A 25,972-nucleotide genomic window follows, 5' to 3' on the forward strand; every position below is an offset into this window, starting at 1 on the left:
AAATTTTGGACTGTTCGTCTTTAGCTCCAGTTAGGGCTGCAAATGAGTCGAGCCGAACTTTGGCATGCTCGGGCTCGGCTTGTCAGAATCAGGGGAGTGCTCAGGCTCGGCTTGAGCGAGCATGACTAGGCTGAGCTCAGGCTCGGCTCGTGAATATTTTGCCATACTCGGGCTCGACTCGGGCTCGCTTTGCCAAAACTTATACAATCTCTTCTTGTATCAAGATATTCATAGAAGTTGGAACCATGGATCAAATCTCTGATTCATATATATAAACACATATTCATGTGTATATATAAACAAAATCTATGTATATATAATTGTAAATATGTATATATTATATATATGCCTTCTTGGAGGTTGATCCATTGTTCTCCTTCAGTCTCTATCTTGATCGTACTCCATCTTCTCACAAATCACAGGGCTGAATTTATAGCGTGCATCAACTACAGTAGAAGAAAGAGAAAAGAGATGAAAGAAGAGAGATGGGGAACTTCGGAAAAAGATGATAGATGGGGATGAACTGATGAAGCCTTGCCGCACAGATCTAATACTGAGATAAGAATAAGGCTGACAGGTGGGGCTTTATGTGGAGAGATTTTAGGGTTTTCTAATTCAATATGGGCTTATTAGTTGGACTCAGCAAAATAGTTTATTTATTTGTTTTTTTATTGTATGGGCTTAACATTTTGATATGGGCTTAGTAATAAACACTATTTGGTATCATTTATTTGGGCCAACTATAAATTATATAAAACATTTTGCTAAACGAGCTTGTTCACGAGCTTACCAAGCCAAGCCTAGTAGTGTTCAAGCTTGGCTTGTTTACTGGAGCTTGAAAATCGAGCTCAAGCTCGGTTCATTTAACTCACGAACGAACCCGAGCCGAGCTTTTAACGAGCCGATTTCGAGCTGTTCATGAACAGCTCGGCTCATTTGCAGCCCTAGCTTCAGCCATTATTTTATACGTTTTGTGTAAAAGTGCATCTGCAAATAACAACCAACCACGTGTCATACCAAGACTCCATGTAACTTTTACAACCCTACTATAGTCCATTCTTTAATGGAATGAGAAACATAGAAGAGAATGGAAATATGATTATGTGGCTGTGTAAAACAACAATTTTAAAGCATCTCCAGCATTATGTTAAAACACTCTTTTGTGTAAAATATACACAACCACGTATGATGTGTAAGTTTTTTTTTATTTTTTTTAATCTCTAGCAGTCTGTTAAGATATATTGCCACGTCACTAATGTGTAAAATTATTGTGTATTTTACACAACTTTTTTACCAACATCAGTATAGTTCCTTTCTCCTCCCTCTTTCTCATTCCATTAACGAATCAACCTTATATTAAGTAGGTTTGTATGACACTGGTTGGTTGTTATTAGGAAATATATTTTTACACAAAAGATATAAAACAATCGCTGGAACTAAAAATAAATGATCCAAAATTTTTATGTAAATATATTATAACATATTAGATTTACAAAAAAAATATATATACACAACAGTTGGAGATACTCTTACACATTGATGACGCGCGTGGCAGTGTATCTTAATATATTGCTGGAGATTAAAAAAAAATTATACATTATACGTGACAGTGTATATTTTACATAAAATGATATTTTAACAGACTATTGGAGATACTCTAAGAGTTTGTCCTACTTAATGTATTTGTAACTGTTGAGTTTGCCTTAAATACAGTTTTTATTCTAAATTACTTTACCATTAAATAAGAACATGAAAAAACACTTCATCACTAATTTAGAGGATGACAAGTTTCTTAGAGCATTTCCATCAGTATGCTAAAACACTCTTTTGTGTAAAATATATACTGCCACGTATAATGTGTAATTTTTTATTTTTTAACTCTAGCAGTCTGTTAAGATATACTGCCACGTCACGTGTAAAATTATTTTGTATTTTACACATATTTATTTTCTACTTCCTTATTCTCATTGCATTAACAAATTAACCATATATTAAGTAAATTTATAAAAATTATGTGGGATCTAGACATGACAATGATTTGTTGTTAGTGGGGGATATATGTTTACACAAAATGAGCTAAAATAAATAATCCAAATTTTTTTATTTTTTTATGTAAGTCTATTATGACACATCAGATTTACAAAATATACACATACAAACACACACAAAAACGGTTGGAGATGCTCTTAGTTGTCATCGGGAATAAATTTTAAAATGGACTTTTGTGATTTACTTTGATGTAATTTGGAACTTGTTTGGATTTCAAATGACAAAATCTAGTTTTTTAAATCCCATAATTAATGGTAGGATTTAATAAAAATTTACAAATTAGTAAAGCCTACTATTCATCCGAACAGTTGGGCCAAAGCACACTGGGTACTCAAACATGCAGGCCTAAGTAACATTTTAGTTCTTCAAGTTAAAGAAGAGAGTCCCTACCTACCATGGTTAATATTGATGATATTCAAAAAATCAATATTATTATTACTTGTGGATTATGCTTTGTCAGGTTTTTTTTAGAATATCTCATAATTCGTTGTTGAACGCATAATTTATTCTTTATTTCACGTACACCAGACAATTATTTAGAAAATTTATTCTTCGTCAGGCTATCTCCTTAGAAAAAACCTATTAGATGGGAAGGAAGGGTTGTCCTTGACATATATATTTGTAGGGCACAAACTTAGTATAGGAATTTAGTTGTGTTGGATCATTGGAGAAAAATATGAAGCAATAAGAGTTGTGAGATATCGCATACTCTCATCGACCCACCGGCCACACACACTCTAAAATGTTATAGGCAACATATATATTTATAGGGCACAAACTTAGTATAGGAATTTAGTTGTGTTGGATCATTGGAGAAAAATATGAAGATGAGATATCGCATACTCCCATCGACCCACCCGCCACACCTACATATTTTTAGAGAAAAATATGAAGCGATAATGTCGTGTTTGTGTGGCGGGTGAGTTGATGTATGCAATATCTCACAACTCTTATCGGTTCATATTTTTCTCCAATGATCCAACACAACTAAATTCCTAAGTAGATTGCAACCAGGATGGGTGAAACCTAAATTTAACTCGATATTTCAAAGATTTGCTAGAGCTAAAAGTTTTCAAACCCAATTCGACTTGTGTTCAAGTCGTGGTGTAAGAAATCTGAACATTTCTTGGACCCAAATTTTAACTTGGCCTTTTATAATTTATAAATTTAACAATATATCTTGATAATTTATTTATAACTTTCATAAATGTACATTTAATTTTTATTTACTCCATTTATTTTTTGTTTTGGAGTAACCAAGCATATATTACTTTGGTTTCTCTCATCCAAGCACAACTCTGGAGCTCAAAATTTTGAAAGTGAGTCGCCTCAAGTTGGAAAGTTTGAGTTGTGTTTAGGTTTGACTACCGGTACAGTTGGATAAATCTGATTAACTTTTAAATTTTTAGTAGGAGAAAGATTAGTTGAAATTTGATGGAGTTTCAATTTTAGGGGTGAATTCTCAGACATTATATTTTAAATTTTTATTTATTTGATAAAAAATGTAAGGACGAAAATACCCTTATCGGGTCGGGTCCAGCCTACAGCTGCAATTGGAGTCCATTGAAATTCATTTATTTCCGGACCGAAGAAAGAACAAATAATTGCTCTCTCTCTCTCTCTCTCTCTCTCTCTCTCCATAGCGAAGGAGAGAGCTCTATCGTCTTCGTTCTATAAAACGAACTAAAAAAGAGCTCTTTCTTCGTTGACTGACGCAGACTACAATCTTACATCTCAAACAAAATGCTCGCCAGAATTAGAATTAGAATTAGGGTTTTAAGTATTTAGCAATTTAGGGTTTCAATCGACACAGGAAAGCCATGTCAGGGCTCCATCGATCTTCCAGCGTTCCACTGAAGAACGGTCTCCCTCCTCAAGAGCTCCTCGACGATCTCTGCAGGTCCATATACACATCTATGTATTTATTAGCTATACTAAGTGTGTTGCAATCTCTGATTAGGGTTTACAAAATTTGGTAACAAAACTGACATTTATTTCTTTAGCTGTTTTGTTGTTCTAGATATAGACAATTTGCACGTGAAATTTTCAAGATTGAAGGCAGATTAAGTTTTGTGTGTGTGTGTAGTTTAAGATGTGGATTTGTATACCTATCTATGCATGATAATTCAAGCTACATGCATGTCAGTATTCAGTAAGAGTTTTTGCTCCGTTTGGTTTTTCGAAGGAATGGCAAAGAAATGAAAATAAATTGCACAAAAATTGAAAATTCCATGTCCTTGTCTGGAGCATTGTTTGACCAACACTTTATTTTCCCTTACCCCTTTTCTAAACTAAGTTAAAAGGGTTCGAACATATTCTCCATTTGTTGAGAGCGCTTCAATTGATTGCTTGTAAAATGTGTTATATTTGTTAGTATTACACACTTGTAAATTGTATGGCCAAGGACTTACATGTACACCAGATAAGTAGATATGATCCTTTATGTACGTGTTTATATAAGTGTTTGTGCTGACAACTTATTTGAATTTTTCAATCAAGGACCATGAAATAAGAACGATATTGATTTGTTTTTTCAGGTAAAAGATTTTAAAAGAAAAATATTTTCCTGTTTAAAACATTTTATATCAAAATAAACGGGTTATAAATGTAAGGGGATTGTATTTAGGGACTACCTAAAGCAACAACTTATTCAACTGTTCACGATTTCAGTCAATCTGTACCTGAGATGTCTTCTGATAAAAGAAGAAGGAAGAATTAGAAGAATTTTTAACCTAAACATTGATAAGTTGAGTACCCAAATTTAAAGTGTTCCTATCTCAAAACCCTTTGTTTGGGAGTGAGCTATCTAAATACACTGTCTTGGGCTAACACGTAGTCAACGACTAATCAAAACATAGCAATCAAAGTAGTTTTTTGGCTTTGTGATCACGATGGCTCTACATCTTTGGTTGTACCAATGCAGCAAACAACTTATGGTTTTTCATGTTATATAGATGTTCTTATATACATTTCACACAATCAATAGAGCTTGGAGTTAGAACAACATATTTCGTATTTCTCTATTCATGTTTTTTAAGTAAAGTTTCTTCTGATACTGTTTTATGTAGTGCCAGTCTCTCCTCATCTTATTTTGATTGTTTTTCATGCAGTCGATTTGTTCTAAATGTGCCTAAAGAAGATCAACAATCATTTGAGAGGATATTGTTTCTCGTGGAGTATGCACATTGGTTCTACGAGGATGTTTCAGTAGAAAATAATCCCTCGTTAAAGTCCTTCAATTTGAAGGAATTCACTTCTCTAAGTATCCTCTACAATGTCTATTTGATTGCATTTGTATTCTTGTAAAGAATAATTTTGTATTCTTTTGGTAGCATTGGATCCTTGTGATTTGGTATATACAATCCTGTCTTTCCGCTCAGCTTAAAAATATGCCTTCACATGCACACAAACTCTACCTTGTACCATCATGTTGTCTTCCAGTCTAACGACATTTACACTGCAAAGACATCACACTCATGAGTTTGATACATCATAGAAGGCTGATTTGGCCCGAGTTTCTATTAGATTAGTTATTTTGCGCATTTCAATGCTAATTTTAGTGCATATGCGTTCTCTTCCGTTGATATATATTTTATAAGGTGTTTCATGTTTTCCTTAACTTATTGCAGTGTTTAACAGTTGTGATGTTCTAAGACCTTATGTGGTTCATTTAGATGATATATTCAAGGATTTTACTTCGTACAAGGTCCGAGTTCCTGTAACTGGGGCCATCATTTTGGATGAAACTTTTGAAAGGGTAAGTGTTTTTTTTTTTGGTTTTTATTATTGAAAATTTAACAGATACTATCTATTCTTTGGTTTCTATCGGGGCAAGTCCGTTATTTTAAACTATTGTTACACAATGCTCTTGTTGTTGCTTTTGGTAGCTCTACACTTAAATGATAATCTGATGTTGTTAAACTGTGAACATGCAAATTTCTACCAACTTATGTAAATGGTCAGCTGTTGGATCTTTTTTAAAGTGGTCTGACATTATTACTGACATACTTCCCTCCTGGGCCAGCCACCAAATAATTCCATTTTATCCAGATTTACTCACGACTTTTTATCACTCATGATGGTGTTTATTACTATTTTTGAAGAGTTACATCAAAACAAATGCTATTCTATCTTTTTAGGATGTCTGGGGTATTAACTTATCAGAAAAATATAAACTTTGAATGTTGATGGAAATGTGAATATTAAAACTATGGAAATATCAATGGAACTGAAAATACGAGGGGTGAGATGATAAAAATAAATTATTTTTTTGTTTTTGTTGAGTAATAAAATATAATAGAAATATGCATGTGCCTAAAATTATTTCTAAAAGGGTAATCGGCTTACAGGTTAATAACTTGTACATGGGTCTAAGTTGTTTTACCAAGAGATTGAGTAATGTGCCACCGCTTGAAAATAAAAAAATGACAGATCCACAACGATTAGAAAAAATAAAAAAGAAGCGAAAAGCCGAAGAAGAAAAATAGAATATAAAGAAGAGAGTATAAAATAGAAAATAATGTATTTGACTTTTTCTTAACGAACAAAACAATAGAGACAAAATGCAGAGAGGGAAAAGAAAAAAAATGATTTTTTTAATAATATGTAAATATTAATTAGGGTAAAGTGCAAAAAAACCCCTCAACTATGAGCGTTTTGCAAATAACCCCCCTGAACTACAAGAAACCCCCTTGAACTATCAATTTTTTGCAATTGAGGACAATCCAGCAGTTGGGTTGATCGGAAAAATCAAAAGACAATTGTACCCTTCAATAAAACTACGTCGTTTTGGCACTTATACACTTACTTGTATGATATGGCAGCTGTAATCTCAAAGACAAATTACAACTTGACGGCTCACCCAACACCCTTCTCCTACTTTCTCTCTACCACAATCAGATCCATCAAACATTAATCTGGTCAAAACCCGGTCTCCCATTCTCTCTCTACAAACATCACCTCTTGCATATTCTCTCTACAAACATAATCTGATCAAAACCCAATCTTTCCCATATGTATGTATGTATGTGTGTGTGTATATATATATATATATATATAATAGTGTGCATATATATACTCACAAAGGATGCTGATATATATATATAGACACACAGAGAGGAAGAGATCCGAACACCCAATCAACTCATAATTGAGAATCACCTTTCAAAAAAAAGAGACTTATAATTAAGAATGTGAGACACTCCCAAACACCCAGTAACCTAATTTCTCAAAATCCCTGAACTCAGCTAATCCCTCTCTCTATGTGTCTGTGTGTGTGTGTGTATATATATCGTCTAACAATCAGAATATATAATGGTCCCTCCATCTGTGTATATAAATATATTATCTGTATATGTGTGTGTGTGTGTGTGGTTTAAAAAGGTAATAAATGGGCAATTTGGTATTTTTGTATTACAAGGGTTATACGGTCATTTAGAAAATAAGTGGCACACGCGCGTAATGTTGGTAAAAAAAATTTCTGCTGGTGACTGGACTGGGTTAATTGCAACCAAGTTGCGTAGTTCAGGGGGTTAATTGCATTATTTGTAGTTCAGGGGGGTTTATTGCGTTTTGGCCCATAGTTCAGGGGTTTTTTTTGCACTTTACCCCATTAATTATTATAACATTAGATAATATATTTATAGAATATTTGCCATATTATATATCAACCATTGAAATGGTGAATGCCCGTTATCAAATCTACTATGATTATCTACTTTCGCAAAAAAATGTTTTGAATGGAACCCTTTAGCTTTATTAATTAATTATTCATTTTAAGTAGAAATTTTGTTTTAATTTCATTGTTGCAGTTTTTGTATTGCCCATTTTATACAACAGTTGTAAGGTTGCTATAGCATGCTATGGTAATGGAGAGCTTGCCCTATTATCTACTAAATGGCCTCACTCCATCTCTCAGTGGAAGTAGTAATGATAAAATCCAGTAATTCCCGTCCCTAGGTTGTGACGAGTTTGGGCCTTTTTTATTTTTCTACTGTCAAGAATAAGTAAAGACCCGGTGATTTATAGTCACATCACAATTTTTTGGTACCCCATTCTAAATAATTTGTGTTAAGAAATATAAGATCGAAGCATGAACAACACAAGAATATAACGTAGTTTGGCCACTACAGCCTATATCCATGGCACACAAAGCCCAAAGGGCTACTTCTTTTTCATTATATTCTCTCTTAATTTTGTTTACAATGGTCACCTCTATTTATAGGTGAAAGAAGACAAACATGTGATAAAATATAAAAAATGTATTGATTGAGGATCCACAATCCCATGAATCACTCCAATCAATATTCCATCAAAGGCTTGGATCACTCTTATAATAATATTCTCTAACACTCCCCCTCAAATTGGTACACGGAGATTTTAACTCAAGTGTACCAACTTGAAAATAAATATGAAGTTGTTGAGACAAATTGTTGTTGAATGAACTATAGTTGGGTCTACCAGAGTGAAGAAGAACATGATCCCAAACACTTGAACAGAATGTGCAAATAACCAACAATATTGATATCTGACACAAGGAAATCTAAGACGAGTAGATCCGATCACAAAATTCGAGTTAGGCGAGGAGAGTTGAACGAGTCAAGAGTAGGATATGATAAACCTGCTCTGATACAATCTTAAGAAATATAATATTGAAGAGAGAAATGATGCATGGACAACACAATAATATAACGTGGTTCGGCCACTACGGCTTACATTCATGGCACACAAAGCCCAAAGATGACTTCTTTTTCATTACATTTCTCTTACAATGATCATGTCTATTTATAGGTGAAAGTATACAAACATTTTATAAAAATGAAAAATATATTGATGGAGGATCTGGGATGCCTAAACTCAATCCCATGAATCACTCCAATCAATATTCTATCAAAGGTTTAGATCATTCCTATAATGATGTTCTCTAACAATTTGATTCTCTGGTTCAAACATTCTTCCAAAGTCGGCTAAATCTCAAGCTTGTCATTTCCCTGTCATTTTTACACAACTTAATCCATTCCCTAGCTAGATACCCTTTTTGTCTTGTTAGACTAACATTGCCAAAGTCTACCTGAATTTGCCAATCAACGTGGTTGAATAGAGAGTTTAGTTTCTAATGTTATCTTTTGCAAAGCTGATCCCTAGCCTGTGAATGAGGGAAGGTAGTTTTATGTATGTGCCTTAACACATAAATTTTGGTGATGCTGTTTATGAATATGTATCCGCCGAAAAAAGGCTTTCATTATATATATATATATTGAACTTTTGTATTGCTATAATCAAGTTTCACTGATTGTGTTCGGGGCTGCACATAGAAGGCAACCCCAAGCTAACCCGTTTTCAGATGTGTATGCTGTGTAATCTTCTTTCATGTGTAATTGTTATTTCAAAAAGATAACCTCTTGCTAAGAGTAAGAGGCCACTAAAATGGCATTTATATTACTTGTGAATATTGAAGGATCTGAGAGTGCGCGAGTGAGAAAAAATGCTTATGATATACCATACCATCTGAATGATGAGGGCAACTTGCTCTTTTATTTTCTGAAGTTGCTTAAGTTTATCGTTTGAGAAAGTCAACATTCTGGGTTGGATATTTTTAGCCTGCGGGCATCGATTGCTTTGAGTGACTTAAATCTAGTATGATTGGCTTGCTAACTGAAAATCATGATTGAATAATTAATGGGTCTTTATAAAGCAAAAGAGAGCTTGCAAATAAGATGATTTGGAACCATAGGGTTATGCTTAATACAGGCTTAAAAGTATCTGGGTGGGGCCATTATTATATTCTGCATCTGATGCACGGAAGGGTGAATTGCACACATTAAATACGTATAAAAAGATCGATTGACATAGCTTGACTACCTACCGGAAAAAGAATATAATTTCACCTGAAACAAAACTCATGGACTGCTACTATATCCACATTCATTACCAAAACACATTTTATGCTTAATTTAGGCTTAAAAGTATCCAGGTGGGGCCATTAGTCGCATATTCTGCATCTGATGCACGGAGGGGTGAATTGCACATATTAAATATGTATACAAAGATCGAATGGCATAGCTTGACTACCTACCGGAAAAAAGAATATACCCGAAACAGAACTCATGGACTGCTATTATATCCACATAAAATTACCAGAACACATTTGACTCCTAAAACATCATAAATCATAAACAAATCTATACTAAAAGCTTGCTAAGTTGAAATAGGTACAAATAAAGACTCAAATTCGATTTAAAACTTGATTGAAAAGGATCCAAAGGACACTTCATGCGGTTTTTTTAAATAAATTTTTTTATTTATATTTGTCTCTTTTTCTCAATATCATGTTTTAATCAGCATCATTCCACATGTCTTGAATCTAGTCAACCAAATGCCCTTATGATAAATAAAATGCATCTTACCTTAACAGACTCCCCCCCCCCCCCCAAGCCCCCCTCTCCTTCCTCTTTCTCTCTCTCCACCTTTAATTATCTTATGAAATTATCATATGCATGCAAGGTGGAGAAGAATGAAGTATATTTTCATTATTTTGACATATTGAAATTTATCAAAAATTTAAATATATATGAAGATATTCACGCTTGTGTTCATATGCCTGAAAAGGAGAGTTATCTAAGTAAAGCACATTTGTGAAACTGATTGCAGTGCAAGCGGGGGTACATTTTCTCTGGGCAGCATTGATACATAATTTTTTCTGTTTGATTACGTGAATCCTCACCTAAAATCGGAGTAATATAAGAGATGTTCTTTTACTTATATATATATATATTCTTGCTTTTAATGAAAGAAGAAGGGCTTCTTCTAGGGGGAGAATAGTTAAGTTATTATTTAGAACTTTTTAATCCAATGTGTGGTAAGTGGCAAGCTTAGTTGGTATTGAATTCAGTAGAAGCTTTGTTATTTAATTTGGTTTCTAAAATTTTTACTGGCTTTGGATGGAAGAGTTATCTAATATGTTGTATATGTTATAGTTCCCGTTCAGCAAGTAATCTTATCGCTATTTTTTATGTTTGATTTATGCTATCTGCAGTGCTTGCTGGTGAAAGGATGGAAAGGCACAAGCTGGAGTTTTCCCCGCGGGAAAAAGAACAAAGATGAGGAAGACCATACGTGTGCCATCAGAGAAGTAAACATCCTTGTTTCTTATGTAATTGTTAATTTTGTCATATGATTGATTAGCATTTCTCATTGAAAACTAGCTTCATTAGTGTTGAATCGGTGAACACGATTCGGCACATTGGAAGCATGCCACAAACAAGCAGACATAATAACACAATGTCTACATGGTTCGGCCGAACTCCACTTAGGTCCATGGAGAGAATAAAATTCACCATAATGAATCAGGAAGAGAATATACAATTGTAGAGAATTCCCACTCACTTATTACATCTTTCTACTCTCACCCACTCTCTTCGCTTCTCACTCACTCCTCCGTTCTCTTTTTTATTTTATTTTTTTATCTACCTTCTCCACTCAACTCCACTTCTATGTATAAAACAACTTAGCTTGGTGAGCAAGCAATACAAATCGTTGTTAGACAAGGAAAGCAACTACTTGGGGCTCAAGTAGAATTACTTTGAGCCCAAGTCTAACAACACATCCCCAAACCAATACAACCTAATAAGAATTTGAGACATCCCCAACACATCTGTTTCTGTTGCTTATGCAGTAGCACATTGCATGTCAGTTTTAAAATTTCCATCTTCTCATGATAATTTGTTTACCCGGGAAGTTCAATTTGGTTCATCACTGCTTTAGCACACGCTATCAAGCAAACGTAATAGGCTGTTCATGGGAAATAACTTCACCTTAAAGTGTATCTCTAAAATTACCTAACCAGCTTATGCACCTTGAATTGAGTCCGTAATTGATTCTTTGTTTGGGAAGATTAAGGAATTATACATCCAAGAAGATATTTGCAAATCAAATAATGGAGCAGAAGCTGATAATTAAAATCATGGAAAACGTCTTCTGATGGTTTTCAGGTTGTTCACATTCTTATAGTAGCTAAAAAGTTGAGGAGAAGAGCTAATCAATCACCACCACCACCATGATCTCACTCTCAACATTCCATCAAGAGAACCTCCACCAGTTTTTTCTTATCAGAAGTCAGGCTTGTTTGGTTCAGTTCTCTGAAAACAAATTTTAAAAACTTTGAAAATAAAAAATTTCAGAGATACAAAAAAAAGTTTTATGAGATCAGGCCTTTTTAACTCAGTTTTTATAGTTTTTAGGAAATGGCGACGAAAATTTCGAGCTCTTTTCTGTTAAAAAATATAACCAACCACTCATTTTTTCGATTGATAATTTTTTAGATTCAATTCTTAAATTGCTGAAGTTAAGTTTAACATCCTTTTTGGCAGGTACAATGGAATTTTGCACCCATATTGTCTGAAATTAAGTTTTCCAAAGTCTCAATTGGCAATTTAAGGACCAACTCCGATTTTTTATACCAAACACAAACTGATTGTTTGTACTAAATTAAAATGTGACAGCTTCTTGTAACTTGTTTCTACTATTCCCTTGGGGTGAGGATTTTTTCCAAATGGTTCTCTGGTAGATTGATCATCCTATGTAACATGCAACTATTGTTTTGTCATTTTTGCTGCTGTTATTTACCATACCATGTCAATGCATGAAACTATTGGCCTCTGTCAAAATTTAGGAAAGAATAATTAACCGCACCTAGGAATTGAACAGTAGCGGATGCGTGCTTGTGCACAGAGAATCTGCTATTGCATTCTTGCCTAACTAGTTTATGCCTTCATGCTGGATGCAGGTACTGGAGGAAACGGGTTTTGATGTTTCAAAGCTTCTTAACAAAGATGAGTACATTGAAATGATATTTGGACAGCAGAGAGTCCGACTCTACATAGTTCCAGGTGTTAAAGACGATACTGCATTTGCTCCACAAACCAAAAAAGAGATCAGTGTATGATATCCTCCCAAACTGTCAGAAAGTTTATTTTTATGGGTTCCTTTTGCATATAATTTGTTTGTAGAGTGGAATATTGCGTAAAATGCCTGATGTGACATTCTTTATTGCTTTCTGAGGTATTACCTCCAAATTATTTTCATCTTTTCTTTTATTTGTAATTTGAATGCCTATGCTCCATTAAGTCTGAGTCGAATCACTTTATAGGGTCTTACAAGCTATTTTAACTACTATGTACCTACTTAATATCGGGTGGGAGGAACCTATATGATAAACTGCTGGTTGTGCTTTGTATTTCAGGCAATGAAGGGTTGCAACAATCAAAATAGGGACACCAAATCCCCTACCAGCTGTTAGCTCAAGTTGGTTCAAGACTGGGTTGGGAGCCTTGGGACCTGGGTGTGAATCCTTCTATCATAATGATATTTATGGAAAACTAGAAAATAGAACCTATTGGGGTGGCCTTAGGAAGGGTTTAATGTTTTGCATCGGTCCATAAAAAAATATAGTTTTTCTTTTGGATAGGTAAAAAAGAAAAAAAATACTCCCTCCGCTGTCTTGCAAAAAGTGTCCACCTTTCTATTTTGGCTGTTCCAAAATAAATGTCCTTGTTCAAAATCCAATATACTATTTTTTTTAATATTCCTAATTTACCCTCATTGCCTTGAAGTTATAAAAGCAATTAAAGTTGTGTGGACCCACCACATGGGTATATTTGGAAATTCATTACCTACCACTATAATAAATAACATTAAAAATTACGCACTTAAAAAGTTCAGATTCCCGAAAAGTGACTTTTTGTGGGATGGAGGGAGTATATATTTTGGTATTAATGTTTGTGACGACATTTTCCTTCGTTTTTAAAGGGATATATTTTTATTTGTGCAACCCATTTAAAAACTATATATATATATATATATATATATTGATAGGTAAAGAACTATATATTTTGGTATTAATGTTTTGACTTTATTTTTTTTCTTTTTTTAATGTATATGTTTTTATTTGTGCACTTCAGCTACTTTATTTTTACCAATTCGATTATTGGTTGTGAATCGATTCTATACATTTACTGCATAAAGATTAATTGTGAAGTAATTCAACAATCCTGTTCATGACTACAAAAACCATAAGTCAATAAAATAATTTATTTATTTATTGTTGAATGTGGTATCAACCAGAGGCGACCTTCCCCAATCTAGTATACCATCATTTGTTTGTTTCTCTTCCTTTGAGTGACCCATGTTTCTAGAGTGCATAAAGATTAATTGTGAATTAATTCAACAATCCTGTTCATGACTGCAAAAACCATAAGTCAATAAAATAAATTATTTATTTATTGTTGAATGTGATATCAACCAGAGGTGACCTTCCCCAATCTAGTATACCTTCATTAGTTTGTTTCTCTTCCTTTGAGTGACCTACATTTCTAGAGCCATAGAATGCATCAGCTTCTATAGCTCTTTCTAGAGCCATAGAATGCATCAGCTCCTATAGCTCTTTCTATGTACAAACTATACATATATGTGGCAGGTGAAATATAAATATTTGTGACTTAGGCAATGTACTAAATAATTTCTGCTTGCAGGAAGTTGCATGGCAGCGGCTAGATGAAATTCAACCAGCTAATAACGATGTAATATCTCGTGGGATCACTGGCCTCAAGCTTTACATGGTTGCTCCCTTCTTGGGGTGAGTATATTGGCATATCTGTTTACAAAATATCCCCATAGGCTTTACTTTCTTGGTCCAACTTAAATAATGTCTTCTTGCAGAGCTCTGAAAGGATGGATTTCAACACATCAACCACCAGTAGTACCAAAACCTGACAAGCCTTTGAAAGGTTTGCTTTTTTTCCTTTTTTTTTTTTTTTTTTTCTTTCCCTTGAATAGATATATTGTGGTAAATCCCTGACATGTTCTGTTCTCATATTAGTTTGAACCATAGTGGTGATGCCAATTATAGGATTAATTTGAACCTCATGGATGAAACTGTTAGATAAAAAGGAAAGAAAGGAAAAAGAAAAAGAGGAATCTGGGGTGTTCTAAAATTGTATTATAATGTTTGCCCTCATACATGAATTCTAAAATTCTTTACATGGATCATCTCGAATTTCCTCATACAAGAAAAAAGAACCAAGATTGTGCTCTACTCATTTTGCTGATGGGTCATGTTAATTTTGTCTAGGAATCAGCGTGTGGAAGGCAAAGAACAGTTCTACAGGGAATAATTCAGTAATAACGGAGAGTCATTTAATTAAACCTGTAGTTGATGCTCATTCGCCTGATACAGGCACTGGCAGGAGCTTCCGAAATTTCCGGTTTGATACTGCTTTGATATTGCGAGCAATGGAAACTGCCTTTGCTGCTTAGATGCCGCCGAACTCAAATCTGTTTTGTAAAGTGTTCTATGTGCATATAGTTAGCTCAGCCATTGCACCAGTTCTTTTGACAGCGCTCATGGCCTCTTTCTTGTGCTAACTTAGTAGCTGTACCGGCTGTATGCCTGGTGTGATTTCCCGGTCTGAATACATGTACATTCTGTAAGTAACGCTTGTACCAAGTTAATCACCAGGGGAAAAAAAATTGTGGCAAGGACTTTTGACATTTGTAGTCTTTTATTTTCACTTATCGGTTACGTTGACAAACATATCTGACTTGCTTATTCCAGTGTTGATCCTTGAATTGCTCTCTTTGTGAGTCGAGCAAAAAATACATTAGCATTTCTTATAGATCGATGTAAATGAAGAGACAAAAGTCTCTGTTGGCTTAAGTGGATGCGACTATTATTGTTAATTCAACTTTAAAGACAGCAAGTCAACTTTCATTGGTATCTTATTAATTGTTGTTTTTGTAGCTTGAGATCCGATTCTACAAAAGTTAGTTGCTTTGTGTCTGAATTTTTTGAAGGCTGCACTTCTATTGATGTCCGATATCCCATGGTGAAAGATTTGAGCTTCCATGTAAATTTATGCTAGTAGTTATGCAAAGTGGTGGAAGATATGAGCTTTTTGTCAAATTCATGTTCTTCGCACAGTGGAAGCCTGGAGAGTTTGGGCAGAAGGAAGAGAAATGTTGAAACTGTAAAGTATGAAATTTTGAATTTACTTGATACAGTAAGAGTTCTCAAGTTACATATATATTTTTGTATGTCGTCTAACACCCTGAATATGTGATAGATCCTGTTAACAACTTAATTGTGCGATCAATATGGTTGTTGATTTGGTTTCTTTTATGGCAATAAAATAAATTAAACGTTTCAGAAGACCATCAAATTGAAATATCATAATATGCTTGTTTAGAGAACTTGAGGAATGTTAGGGTTTTGGTATTTGGGGTGGGGAGTGTAAGAGGTGCTAGACCAGATAGCTTGGGCCTTTTAAGTACTTACATTTCTTGGCTCCCAAAAAGAATAAAATGAAGAAATTGACATGTACTATAATATAAATATTAAAACAATTATAAAAATGGATGGCCAAAGGTAAGCCAAAAGTGAAGGATTCAATAATTCCCAAAAGCATTGCGAGCGTTCTTTGCGATGACAATATCATTGGCCCTGTCATTCTTCACCCATTTAAGATTAGGTTTCTCAATTTGAAGATAAATTTATTTATTTTTCCTTTAGAAGTTCAAGTAAGTGCGCAAACACAAAACCTCCCTCCCCGAAGTAGTTTATTGTTCTTTCCAACTCTGCCTAACCAAAAGGGGCCATAGTCCCAATTACATCAAATCAGGTAGACTTCTTATATCACCTGTGCTGCCAAACGACATATTCCCCCTGCTGAGCAGAAAAATAGCTTCCAGATTACCAGACCCTGTTGACACCACATGCCAAAGAACCTACTTTCTGATGCATGAACTCCATACAAAGATTGGGTTATTACATGGTCCTGGGACCATAGCCAATCACCATCGACAACTAAGCTATAAACTGAATAAATACACATTTCTAACAAATTTGCTTAGGTGTCCAATAGTGATTGGTCCCGAACCAATGTAATAATTTGTCAATTATTCAGGACAACTCAAGACCAATAAATATATATATATATATAATAAATAAAAGAAAGAAAGAAAGAAGGTGACAAAAAGCAACTACCAGGCCAGGGGGTATATGAGCTCTCCTCTCCTCCCCTCCCTAAAGCCAGGCTAAGGGAAGGTGAGTGATTTGAGCCCCAAATGGGACAGTATAGTGTGTGCACGCATGTACCTCGTCTACCAAAAATTAAAGGATAACATTAAGCATTCGGTACCATGTATTTCACAGCCCACCGTAGCTAAATAAAGATCTAAGTAGTAAGGTTAAAAGAAGTGCATTGTACTTTATATATTGTTTTGGTGTTTGAGTTAAGGCAGTGCCTATCCTTGGACCATTGACCTGTACAGTTGTATACCCACACTCAATAAACAGGCTACACATGGAGTCGGGCAATACATTCTGTTTCGTCCGAACTATGGACGGACTAAAATTGAACTTCAAAATCTTACGGTCTGACATACACTGGACTACTTTCAAGAAATACATGACCAAATACAGCACTAGATCACCCTGCAAAACTAGGAAATTATTTGCTCAAGCCATGTATTTGGTGGAGCAAGTCTGCTGCTGGTAACAGCCAAACCACAAGAAGCGTAAAATCAGAAAGCAAACATAATTCTCAATTCCTTCACTTTCATCTGTTTCTATAATGTATAAGGTCCAAATTTTGTACGCACCACTGGTTTCAACAAGCCAAACAAGCAATTTCCCAGGGTGGACAACCCAAAGAGATATACGACAGCTTAGGCTTAAGGTGACAAGCCAGGTAGCTCTTCATAACAGAAAAAAAAATAATAATAATAATAATAATGATAATAGAGAAATGGACAGGACTAAGACCTAAATAGAACTTATAGAATGAAGAATATGGTAGATAACCTACATGTTCTTGCAATTCAGAACCTGCTTTGCTTGGCATCATATCTTTAGCTCTTGCAAGTCCTGCATCACCTCAGATTCCCGCTTCTTCTCCTGTAATGAACTCTCCGTTTTATCTACCTGCACTGATGGGCTGGACGCTGGGCTAGTAGAAGCCATAGAAGCCGGTGGTTCCTCTATACGAACTGGTGGAGCAGCAAAAACTGGCACAGGTTGCCGTATACAGACGGGTGGAGCAATGCCCAAAGGTAGAGGCCGGCTCAACTGTGAGGGCTGTTTAGGTGGAGGAAGTGGTGGTGCAGAGAAAACGGGTATTGCATTTCTTATCGTCACTGGTGGTGCAATTCCATGGTGTGCCCTAAAATGCCGAACAGGAATATAAGGTGCTGCTCCAGCTGCGGGAAACTTTGGTGGTTGGAACCTGGGGTTGTCAGGTGATGGAAGGGACCTGTCACTCGCTGTTGTGATTACAGGTTGACTCTGAGGAGCTGTCTTCGGGCATATGGGTCTCTCTCTTACTGTTTCACTTAATGGTCTGCTTGGAGGAGCTGCATTCGGGAATATTGGGCTGTTTACAGGTGTTACAATGGGTCTGCATCGAGGAACTGTCTTTGAGCGTATCAGGGGAAGGATTCTTGATGATGTAACAGGAGGTAGCTGTGCGCTCTGTGGTCTTCTTGGATTCTGTATTGGAAATTTAATCGGAAATGATAAATTACACATCTTTGCCTTCACAAGATATTTCTGTAGAGCACGTGCTACAGTGATATGCTCCTGCTCATCATAAATCACCTTTTGTGATGATGAACTCTCAGATTGTTGTGTTACTGGACAAACAGAAAGAAGCACATTAGATAAATATATACGGACACAACATCTATGGTTAATCTGAAGGCGAGACAATTGCTTTAATAGTTTTTATTTGTCAAGTATCAGAGAAATTGACATCAATGGGCCAATCACAAGGCCAATTATCTTTGTCAAGCCAAGTATAACAAGTTTAGTTACAAATAAGCAGGGGCTGGGCCGGAATTACATAGTTTGCAACAACTAAAGTTTTATATGGATTCCATGATTAGGTTCGTATTGGAAAGTAGGATAACAGTATTTTTATGGTACAAGCAAGGTAATAAGGCTAGCTTGGGAATGGCGCACGTTGAAGGTCTTGAGGATAATGGCATGAGAATTTGGACAAGCATACATACTTTGACAAGTAATATTTACTCGCATACAAAAGGAAGCAATTTGGGTTTGTACTCAGAACTATATGTTCATGATGGTGGTGGGGGCATATATCAAATGCATTCTTTAGATAAGAATTTTTAGTATCAGCAATATCACGACGACGTTACAGGAGTCTACAATATCTCAAATGTAATAGCAGCTCTGTGCTTCAACAATTAATAGCCTGCAGGCGTACATAAAACCTAGTATGAAAAAGTAATAGAGGCATGGGAGAATACATGCGTTCCATTTGTAGCACATCTGATATGAAGTTTAACGACAATTACTTTGGATAGAAGTTTAGTTGTGCCGCAACAAAAGGGAATAGATCTGAGCTTTTATCAAGTATAATTCAGTAACCAAAAAATTATTGGGTAAATTGCAGAAAACTCCCCTGAAGTATCAGAAAATTGCAAATACCTCCCTTATTGAAGCAACTAACTCCTAAATTATAAAAAACGTAGCAAGTAAGGCCAATCCGTCATGTTACCGTTAATGTGCATGTGAAACGACATTTTTACCTTGTAAAATTTGTTTTAAAGGAAAAATCTAAACAGCAAGCTAATTTGGTGGATCAAGATGATGGTGGTTCCAGATTTTCAAAACTGAAGGAGGAAAAGAATGATCATACGAATGCTATGTTTGCATTTTTGTTCACTTTGGTGGTTCCAATTTCACCCAAGTAAGCCCGATGTTCTTGCAAATAATATATATACATCAACGTGATAGAGCTTGGAATGGGTTGGTATATGGCTAAAAAATTATCCAAGGGTGTTTTAGTCAATAATTGTTAGCAGATATTATTGCCACGATATATGAATGACTTACCATACTAGCAAAGATTTGATAGCCACAAATCATGGCATGGAATATGCTGTGATTTGATTTAGATTTTATTTAATTTTCTTTCTTGTAATATGAGCATGTGCTTTTTATCTATAAATACTACAGCTGTGAATGATCTCATTCAAGCCTTTACATAACTCTCTCCTTTTTCTTCTTTTCATATTTCTACTTGCTATCAGAGCTAGGGTAGTCCGACTGCAATGAGGGCATTGCGAGTTCGGCACCACCCATTCGGGAATGGTCTAAGGTGACATTGCCCATCCGGGAGGTGACGGGTAGGCAAGATGGTCCAACCTCAATGAGGGCGTTGCGAATTTGGCACCACCTATTCATAAATGATCTGAGGAGACATAGTTGTTTCTTTTTATGGTCTGAGGAGACATTGTTGATTCTTTCATCTACATTGTTTAAACATGTGTATGAAGGGGAATGGTCTGAGGAGACATTGTTAATTCTTCCATCTACATGTTTTAAACATGTGAATGAAGGGAAATGGTCTGAAGAGACATTGTTAGTTCTTTACAGTTTGAGGAGACATGATTGGCTGTTTATGGTCTGAGGAGACATTATTAATTGTTATGGTCTGAGGAGACATTTTTGATTTGTTGATCAGCACTTTATCTGAGAGAAAATCATCACTAGTCAGATTTGCACTCTGCAACTTGTAGATTTTGAAGATGTGTGCTAGCAAGACCGTGTTTGAAGATGCATTGTCCAAGTTGGGCGTCTCAGCTATCCACGCACCAACTTGAGGGAGAGTGTTTGCAGATGTGATTGCCACGATTTATGGAATAATAACTTACTATATTAACAGAGATTTGATAGCCACAAATCATGGCATAGAATATGCTCTGATTTGATTTAGATTTGATTTAATTTTCTTTCTTGTAATATAAGCATGTACTTTTTTATCAATAGATACTACGGCTTGAATGATCTCATTCAAGCCTTTACAAAACTCTCTTTTTTTATCTTCTCTTTATATTTCTACTATAATAAAGGGCATTATAGTGATTTCAGAACTGAAAATCCCATGTGCACCACACATGATCACTATTCTGTCCATGTTGTAACGGTCCACAAATGGCAGGGGTGAATTGCAATCTTTTGCACAAGTTCAAGGGGTTTTATGCCAAATAAATTTATGAGAACTTGTTACTCATCAAAAAAAAAAAAAATTGAGAACTTGCTATGAGTACTTACATATTTTCAAAGAAGACCAAGCTGCCATTGCTGCATTCTTTTCAGCTTGTTTCTTGTTTTTAGCTGGTTCGCCTGTAAATGTGACGCCAGCCAACTCTACAGTGCAGGTGAAAACAGGAAGGTGTCCTAGGCCCGATCGGTAAGTTGTGTATGTTGGCAAAGATGCTCCTACTCTTTGTGAAACCTCCTGCAACAGATTCTTGTAGACCCCCGTCTCATCCTGTCAATCAAAAAAGTTAGTTGGACTAAAGACAGTTTACTAGAATTTTGCAGTGAAAATAAAAAAAAAAACCCAAAAATAGAGGAATTGAGGAATTGAGTCTCTGCATAAGGGTGTTGAATATTTACATGCAAGCTCTGTTTTGTATATTTCAGTGAAACAACAGAGCCTTAAAACCCATGGTCATGACTTGAAGACTATTATATAACTATATATATATATATATGAATGTAATACATATAATGTATGTGTATATGCAAGAACGGGCTGCATGACAATGCGAGTATGCAACTGATAACTGATGTATAGCCATGGGGAAAGGAAGGGCAAAACCATCAAGGAGATTTGGGTATCATTGTAACTTTTTAATCTCAAAAGGCTACTAATGTCCTTTCATCAAAGAGAAGGACAAATCTGTCATATCATCAATTTTTTTCACAGTTCTAATGACTGGTTAATGGGAGAGGGCCCCGGGGGGGAGGGGGTTCCACATTTTAGGTTCTTCCTTCAAAGTCAACTACTAGAATATTCACATTTTAAGCTTTTCCATCACATGCGCCAAACCTGAGCGGAGGACAGTGCAATTAAGGTCATTTTTGACCAGTGCAGGGATATGAGTGTGATTTTGCAAATATGTGTGTGTGTGTGTATGAGAGAGAGATAAATTATTCAATATTTTTATAGAGCAGCAACAGCCAATATGTTTTCTTAGTCTAATCTTAACCCACAAGGAGCAACTACCCTTCACTGTCCTTTTCACAATGACAATGCAATGGGTACTCGTCAATTTTAATGCATTCTTGGAATGCATATTACTCCTGATCGTATAGGAACACCAAACTCCTAAGAAGCACATACACTTCCAGGAGGGATCATTGTCCATGTCATGCACTTAAGTCCATAGGACACTTGGTCCATCTTATGAAGACTTTTTGTGCAACCAACAGCCAACAAATCTTAGAAAGTGGGAAAAAACTTTTCATATAGAAAAAGATTACATATATATATGTATATAGAAAAATAAGATATAAATGTAGACATAATACCAAAAAGTTTGAGTCCATCCGATAACATGGAAGGAATCATCAAAGGAATGGATAGAAAAGGGGGGTCTCAAAATTACTATGTACATATGCATATTCATAAATATGCATGCAGCATATAGACATATAGTAACCATGTCCTTGTCATATTTTTAAGAAAATAACTTTGTCGAATTCTCCATACAATGCTGTGACACGTCCATATCCATTCAATACAGTCCACAACTCAATCAGGACAACAGTTGTGTGTTGGTGCATTTTGCTCCTACTTTGGAGGGCATCTTTTATGAAAATCTCCTCTTCTTCTCCAAATGGGTCGAACAAATTGAAAATCCCCTTCCTTTATGGGATGACGATCTAAATTCTTTTGTAATGAGGCAACCTAAGATTTTTAGTGGATTTCTTTAGAAGAAAATGTAAATGATATGTGCCTATCAATCTGTTATTGAGATATCGAGACCAGATGAAATAAGCAAGAAGCAACAAGATTTTCTATCATTTATGCAGAATTAGATTATTATTGACACGATTGGTTAATTGGTGCAGTAAGTGAATGAGCTGCTGCAACCAAAAGCAATCAACATAATGTCATCTAATATAGAGACCGATCCTCAATCAACTCAGGTAAAAATAAATATGACAGTAGAATTTGCTAATATGTGCTTGAGTACACATCAAGTAGCTCATTCACTTATTGCACAAATCAAATTTTTCCTTCTTTTCTTCTTATTCTTCTTCATTTTTTATTTTTTTATTTTTTTTAGCATACCGTTGTTTGGAGCCTTGGTGCAATCATAAAAGATCAAATTGCCAATCATGATTACACATATTCGAGTTTGAGTGCAGCCACTATGCATAAATTAATGAAGCAAAAACATAGATCTTCCCCCAGTTCATCAATCTTACACCCTACATTGCCACATCACGGCTACAATTAGAGCAAATTGTAAGTTTCCTCAGGGCAAATAGATCAGTAATCATCTAATTCTACATATGCTACTTACCTGATTGATAAAAATCCGACACTTCTTGCTGCTAAAAAGGTTAATCATTGCTATATGCCAATAATGTTAGGTATCTAAATGCTCATGGTACCAAATCTAACAGAAAATCTTGTTGCTTCTTGCTTATTTCATTTTGCCTAGGTATCTCAATAACAGATTGATAGGCACATATCATTTACCTATTCTTCTCAAGAAATCTCGTTGCAAAAGAATTTAGATCGTAATCCATAGAGGGAGGGAATTTTCATTTTGTTCGACCCATTTAGAGAATAATAGGGTTGGGGAGGACTGTCAAATATGAAGGCAATCAGAAAGAAATCTTGTTTTACTAACGGTATGGTGCACACCCATTGTTGGACAGCTGGATAAAATTAAAAAAAGTCATGAGCATTGACTTTTAAGGGAAATTTGTCTAAGAACAACCAACCATTTCACGAGTTGAAGGAGATGGGAAAAGTGGCACCCTAAAAATTGGAGAAATAAATAAACTAGGCAGCACAGAAATAAATTGTGTGTCAGAGCAATCGTAATTCATAGCATTTGCTTAAGCCATTCGAACTAGGTCAATCATCATTCTGCTGAACTAATCACTTATATACTTCTAAAGATTGACCTAATTCAACATACATTCACTAGCACAGTGCGCACATTTAGCATTTGCTAAATTCCCTTTTCCTAATAACTATTCATAGTTTACTTCTCAATTCTTCATCAAATCAGCACCGAGAACATCAGAACTAAATAATGAAGTAAACAAAACTCAACATTAACCTAAAACAACAGAAATTCTAACTCACAAGTATCTTCGCGGCCAGCGAATGCGAAGGACCACGACTGGAGAGCGCATTGAGCGCCACCTCCGCCGCCGAGTGCTCCGCCTGGCGCAGCGTCGTGCAGAAGTTGGGACTCTCGAAGGTCTCGCCGTTGAAGTTGACGGTGGCCTTGAACTTGGGCGCGTGATCAGGACCTTCCCTCAGGCACGTGTACGAAGGTAGGTTGAAGCAGCTCCGCTGCGCCAGCTCCTGCAGCTGGTTCTTATACATACTTTCTCTTTCTAAAACCCCACCGAACACTTTCTCTCTCCACAACCACCACTCGAAACCGAATTCCGATCGATCACAGACCTCAAATTCGTTCAAGAACCAGTTCGAGGAGCTCAGATCGGACCGCCGAGCTCCATGATCGAATACCGGTAATCGCTGGCTTCTAGGGCTGTGATTTACATACAATGCCCAAATATATATATATACATACACTATATTTTTAGAGAGAGAAAGATAGAAGAAAGAGATTTTGCAACTTGGAAAACAACGAACAACAGTGAAGAAAAGTACAGTGCCATTCGTTTAAGCATTTTTTTATTTGTGGTGAGGGGTTAGGAAGTGGTCACGCTCTTGCTAAGGTATGTGATTGATTCATTTCAGCCATTTGATTGACATAACTGTATAATTTGACTGCGATGAGGATCATTTCATCCGTTGGATGTGGTCGTTGTTTCAGGGTGGGGCGCACAGCTGTAAATATAGATATAGAGTGGGGATGAATGTATATGTATATGTGTATGTATATATACGGAGTAATTATAATGGAGTTGTTTTTGAGTATTTTTTATTGAAGCTGAGATCGCAAAGTTGTCTTTTAGTAGTAGCTGACTACACTGGATAAGTGGATAGTAAATTACATGTCAGACGTTTTAATTTTCTGATACTGTTAGTCACGTGACTCGCACATGCTATTAATGTTGGCCGCTCTTTTACCAATTTACCCTCCATTGACTTGCTGCCAACACAATTTTGACCAATTAAAATCAGAGTATTGGATTGATAAAATACAAACTATTGGATTGAAAAAATAGTTTACAAGATTGTATTAATATATTACAAAAAAAATTTAACAACAATCTGAATTAAATTAATTTATCTATATTTAATGGTTAATAATTATTTAATAAGTGGCTCAGTGGTATCGGTTCGTACTGTAAAAAAGAAGAGAAAGTTTACAATTCAAGGCATTTGGGTGTGTGCGGATTACTACTTACTAAAAATAAAAATAAAAATTATTTGTAAAGTTGTCTTATATTAATAACCTCGTGTTGTATTTGTATATGCACTCCCTCAAAAAATTACCAAGTTCGAACTTTCTATAAGGTAAGAGTCTTTTCCTTGAAGTTATTTCCCTAAAAGTGCTTATATTGTAATTAGAATGTATTGCATTTACTTGAGTAAAAAAAACAAAACAAAAACCACTAAATTGTAGTATTTAAAAAAAAAAAAATTATTATACCATATTAATTTGGCCTCAAAAGAATTTTTTTTGAGTCCGCTTTGTCATTAAATATAACATATTTCTATGCATTTTTCAGAGATGATATCCAAATACATCTGCTCTTCATTTTTCTCTATTTTGTAAAGTATAAAACTAAAGCTCATAGTTTTTTTAGACAGCTTTACATTTCATAGTTTACTCAATCAATAAAATAGTCTTGTCTTCTTATTTTTTTTTTATTTTCTCTCTGTCCTTTTTAATT

General features: G+C 35.3%; 2 protein-coding genes across 2 annotated transcripts; one reads left to right on the forward strand and one right to left on the reverse strand.

Annotated features, from left to right (window-relative positions):
* Positions 1–3,642: 3,642 nt before the first annotated feature.
* Positions 3,643–15,849, forward strand: LOC132311929 (mRNA-decapping enzyme subunit 2). Its single transcript, XM_059810085.1, has 8 exons — positions 3,643–3,949; positions 5,160–5,311; positions 5,679–5,806; positions 11,084–11,179; positions 12,833–12,985; positions 14,577–14,680; positions 14,764–14,831; positions 15,176–15,849. The coding sequence occupies exons 1-8, from the start codon at positions 3,870–3,872 to the stop codon at positions 15,358–15,360; spliced, it is 966 nt and encodes a 321-aa protein (XP_059666068.1). The 5' UTR covers positions 3,643–3,869; the 3' UTR covers positions 15,361–15,849.
* Positions 15,850–17,625: 1,776 nt separating this feature from the next.
* Positions 17,626–24,772, reverse strand: LOC132311928 (double-stranded RNA-binding protein 6-like). The gene is made up of 3 exons (XM_059810084.1): positions 24,243–24,772; positions 21,179–21,398; positions 17,626–18,732 (listed from the first exon to the last, which is right to left on the reverse strand). Exons 1-3 carry the CDS (start codon positions 24,486–24,488, stop codon positions 17,945–17,947), a joined length of 1,254 nt encoding a protein of 417 aa, XP_059666067.1. The 5' UTR covers positions 24,489–24,772; the 3' UTR covers positions 17,626–17,944.
* Between the last annotated feature and the right edge of the window lie 1,200 nt (positions 24,773–25,972).

This window comes from Cornus florida, unplaced genomic scaffold (genome assembly GCF_030987335.1).
Source record: "Cornus florida cultivar Cherokee Brave unplaced genomic scaffold, ASM3098733v1 CherokeeBrave_3.0.0_Hap2_Chr06, whole genome shotgun sequence".
In the NCBI taxonomy this organism is placed as follows: Eukaryota; Viridiplantae; Streptophyta; class Magnoliopsida; order Cornales; family Cornaceae; genus Cornus; species Cornus florida.

What these genes read in the sequence shown, in the direction of transcription:
- LOC132311929 (XM_059810085.1), top strand. Translation starts at nt 3,870, where the DNA reads ATGTCAGGGCTCCATCGATCTTCCAGCGTTCCACTGAAGAACGGTCTC. An exon ending in GAAGGAATTCACTTCTCTAA is followed by an intron (nt 5,312 to 5,678) that starts GTATCCTCTACA and finishes AACTTATTGCAG; the next exon opens with TGTTTAACAGTTGTGATGTT. An exon ending in TGGATGAAACTTTTGAAAGG is followed by an intron (nt 5,807 to 11,083) that starts GTAAGTGTTTTT and finishes TGCTATCTGCAG; the next exon opens with TGCTTGCTGGTGAAAGGATG.
- LOC132311928 (XM_059810084.1), bottom strand. Translation starts at nt 24,488, where the DNA reads ATGTATAAGAACCAGCTGCAGGAGCTGGCGCAGCGGAGCTGCTTCAAC. An exon ending in CGCTGGCCGCGAAGATACTT is followed by an intron (nt 21,399 to 24,242) that starts GTGAGTTAGAAT and finishes TTTGATTGACAG; the next exon opens with GATGAGACGGGGGTCTACAA. An exon ending in TTGGTCTTCTTTGAAAATAT is followed by an intron (nt 18,733 to 21,178) that starts GTAAGTACTCAT and finishes CTGTTTGTCCAG; the next exon opens with TAACACAACAATCTGAGAGT.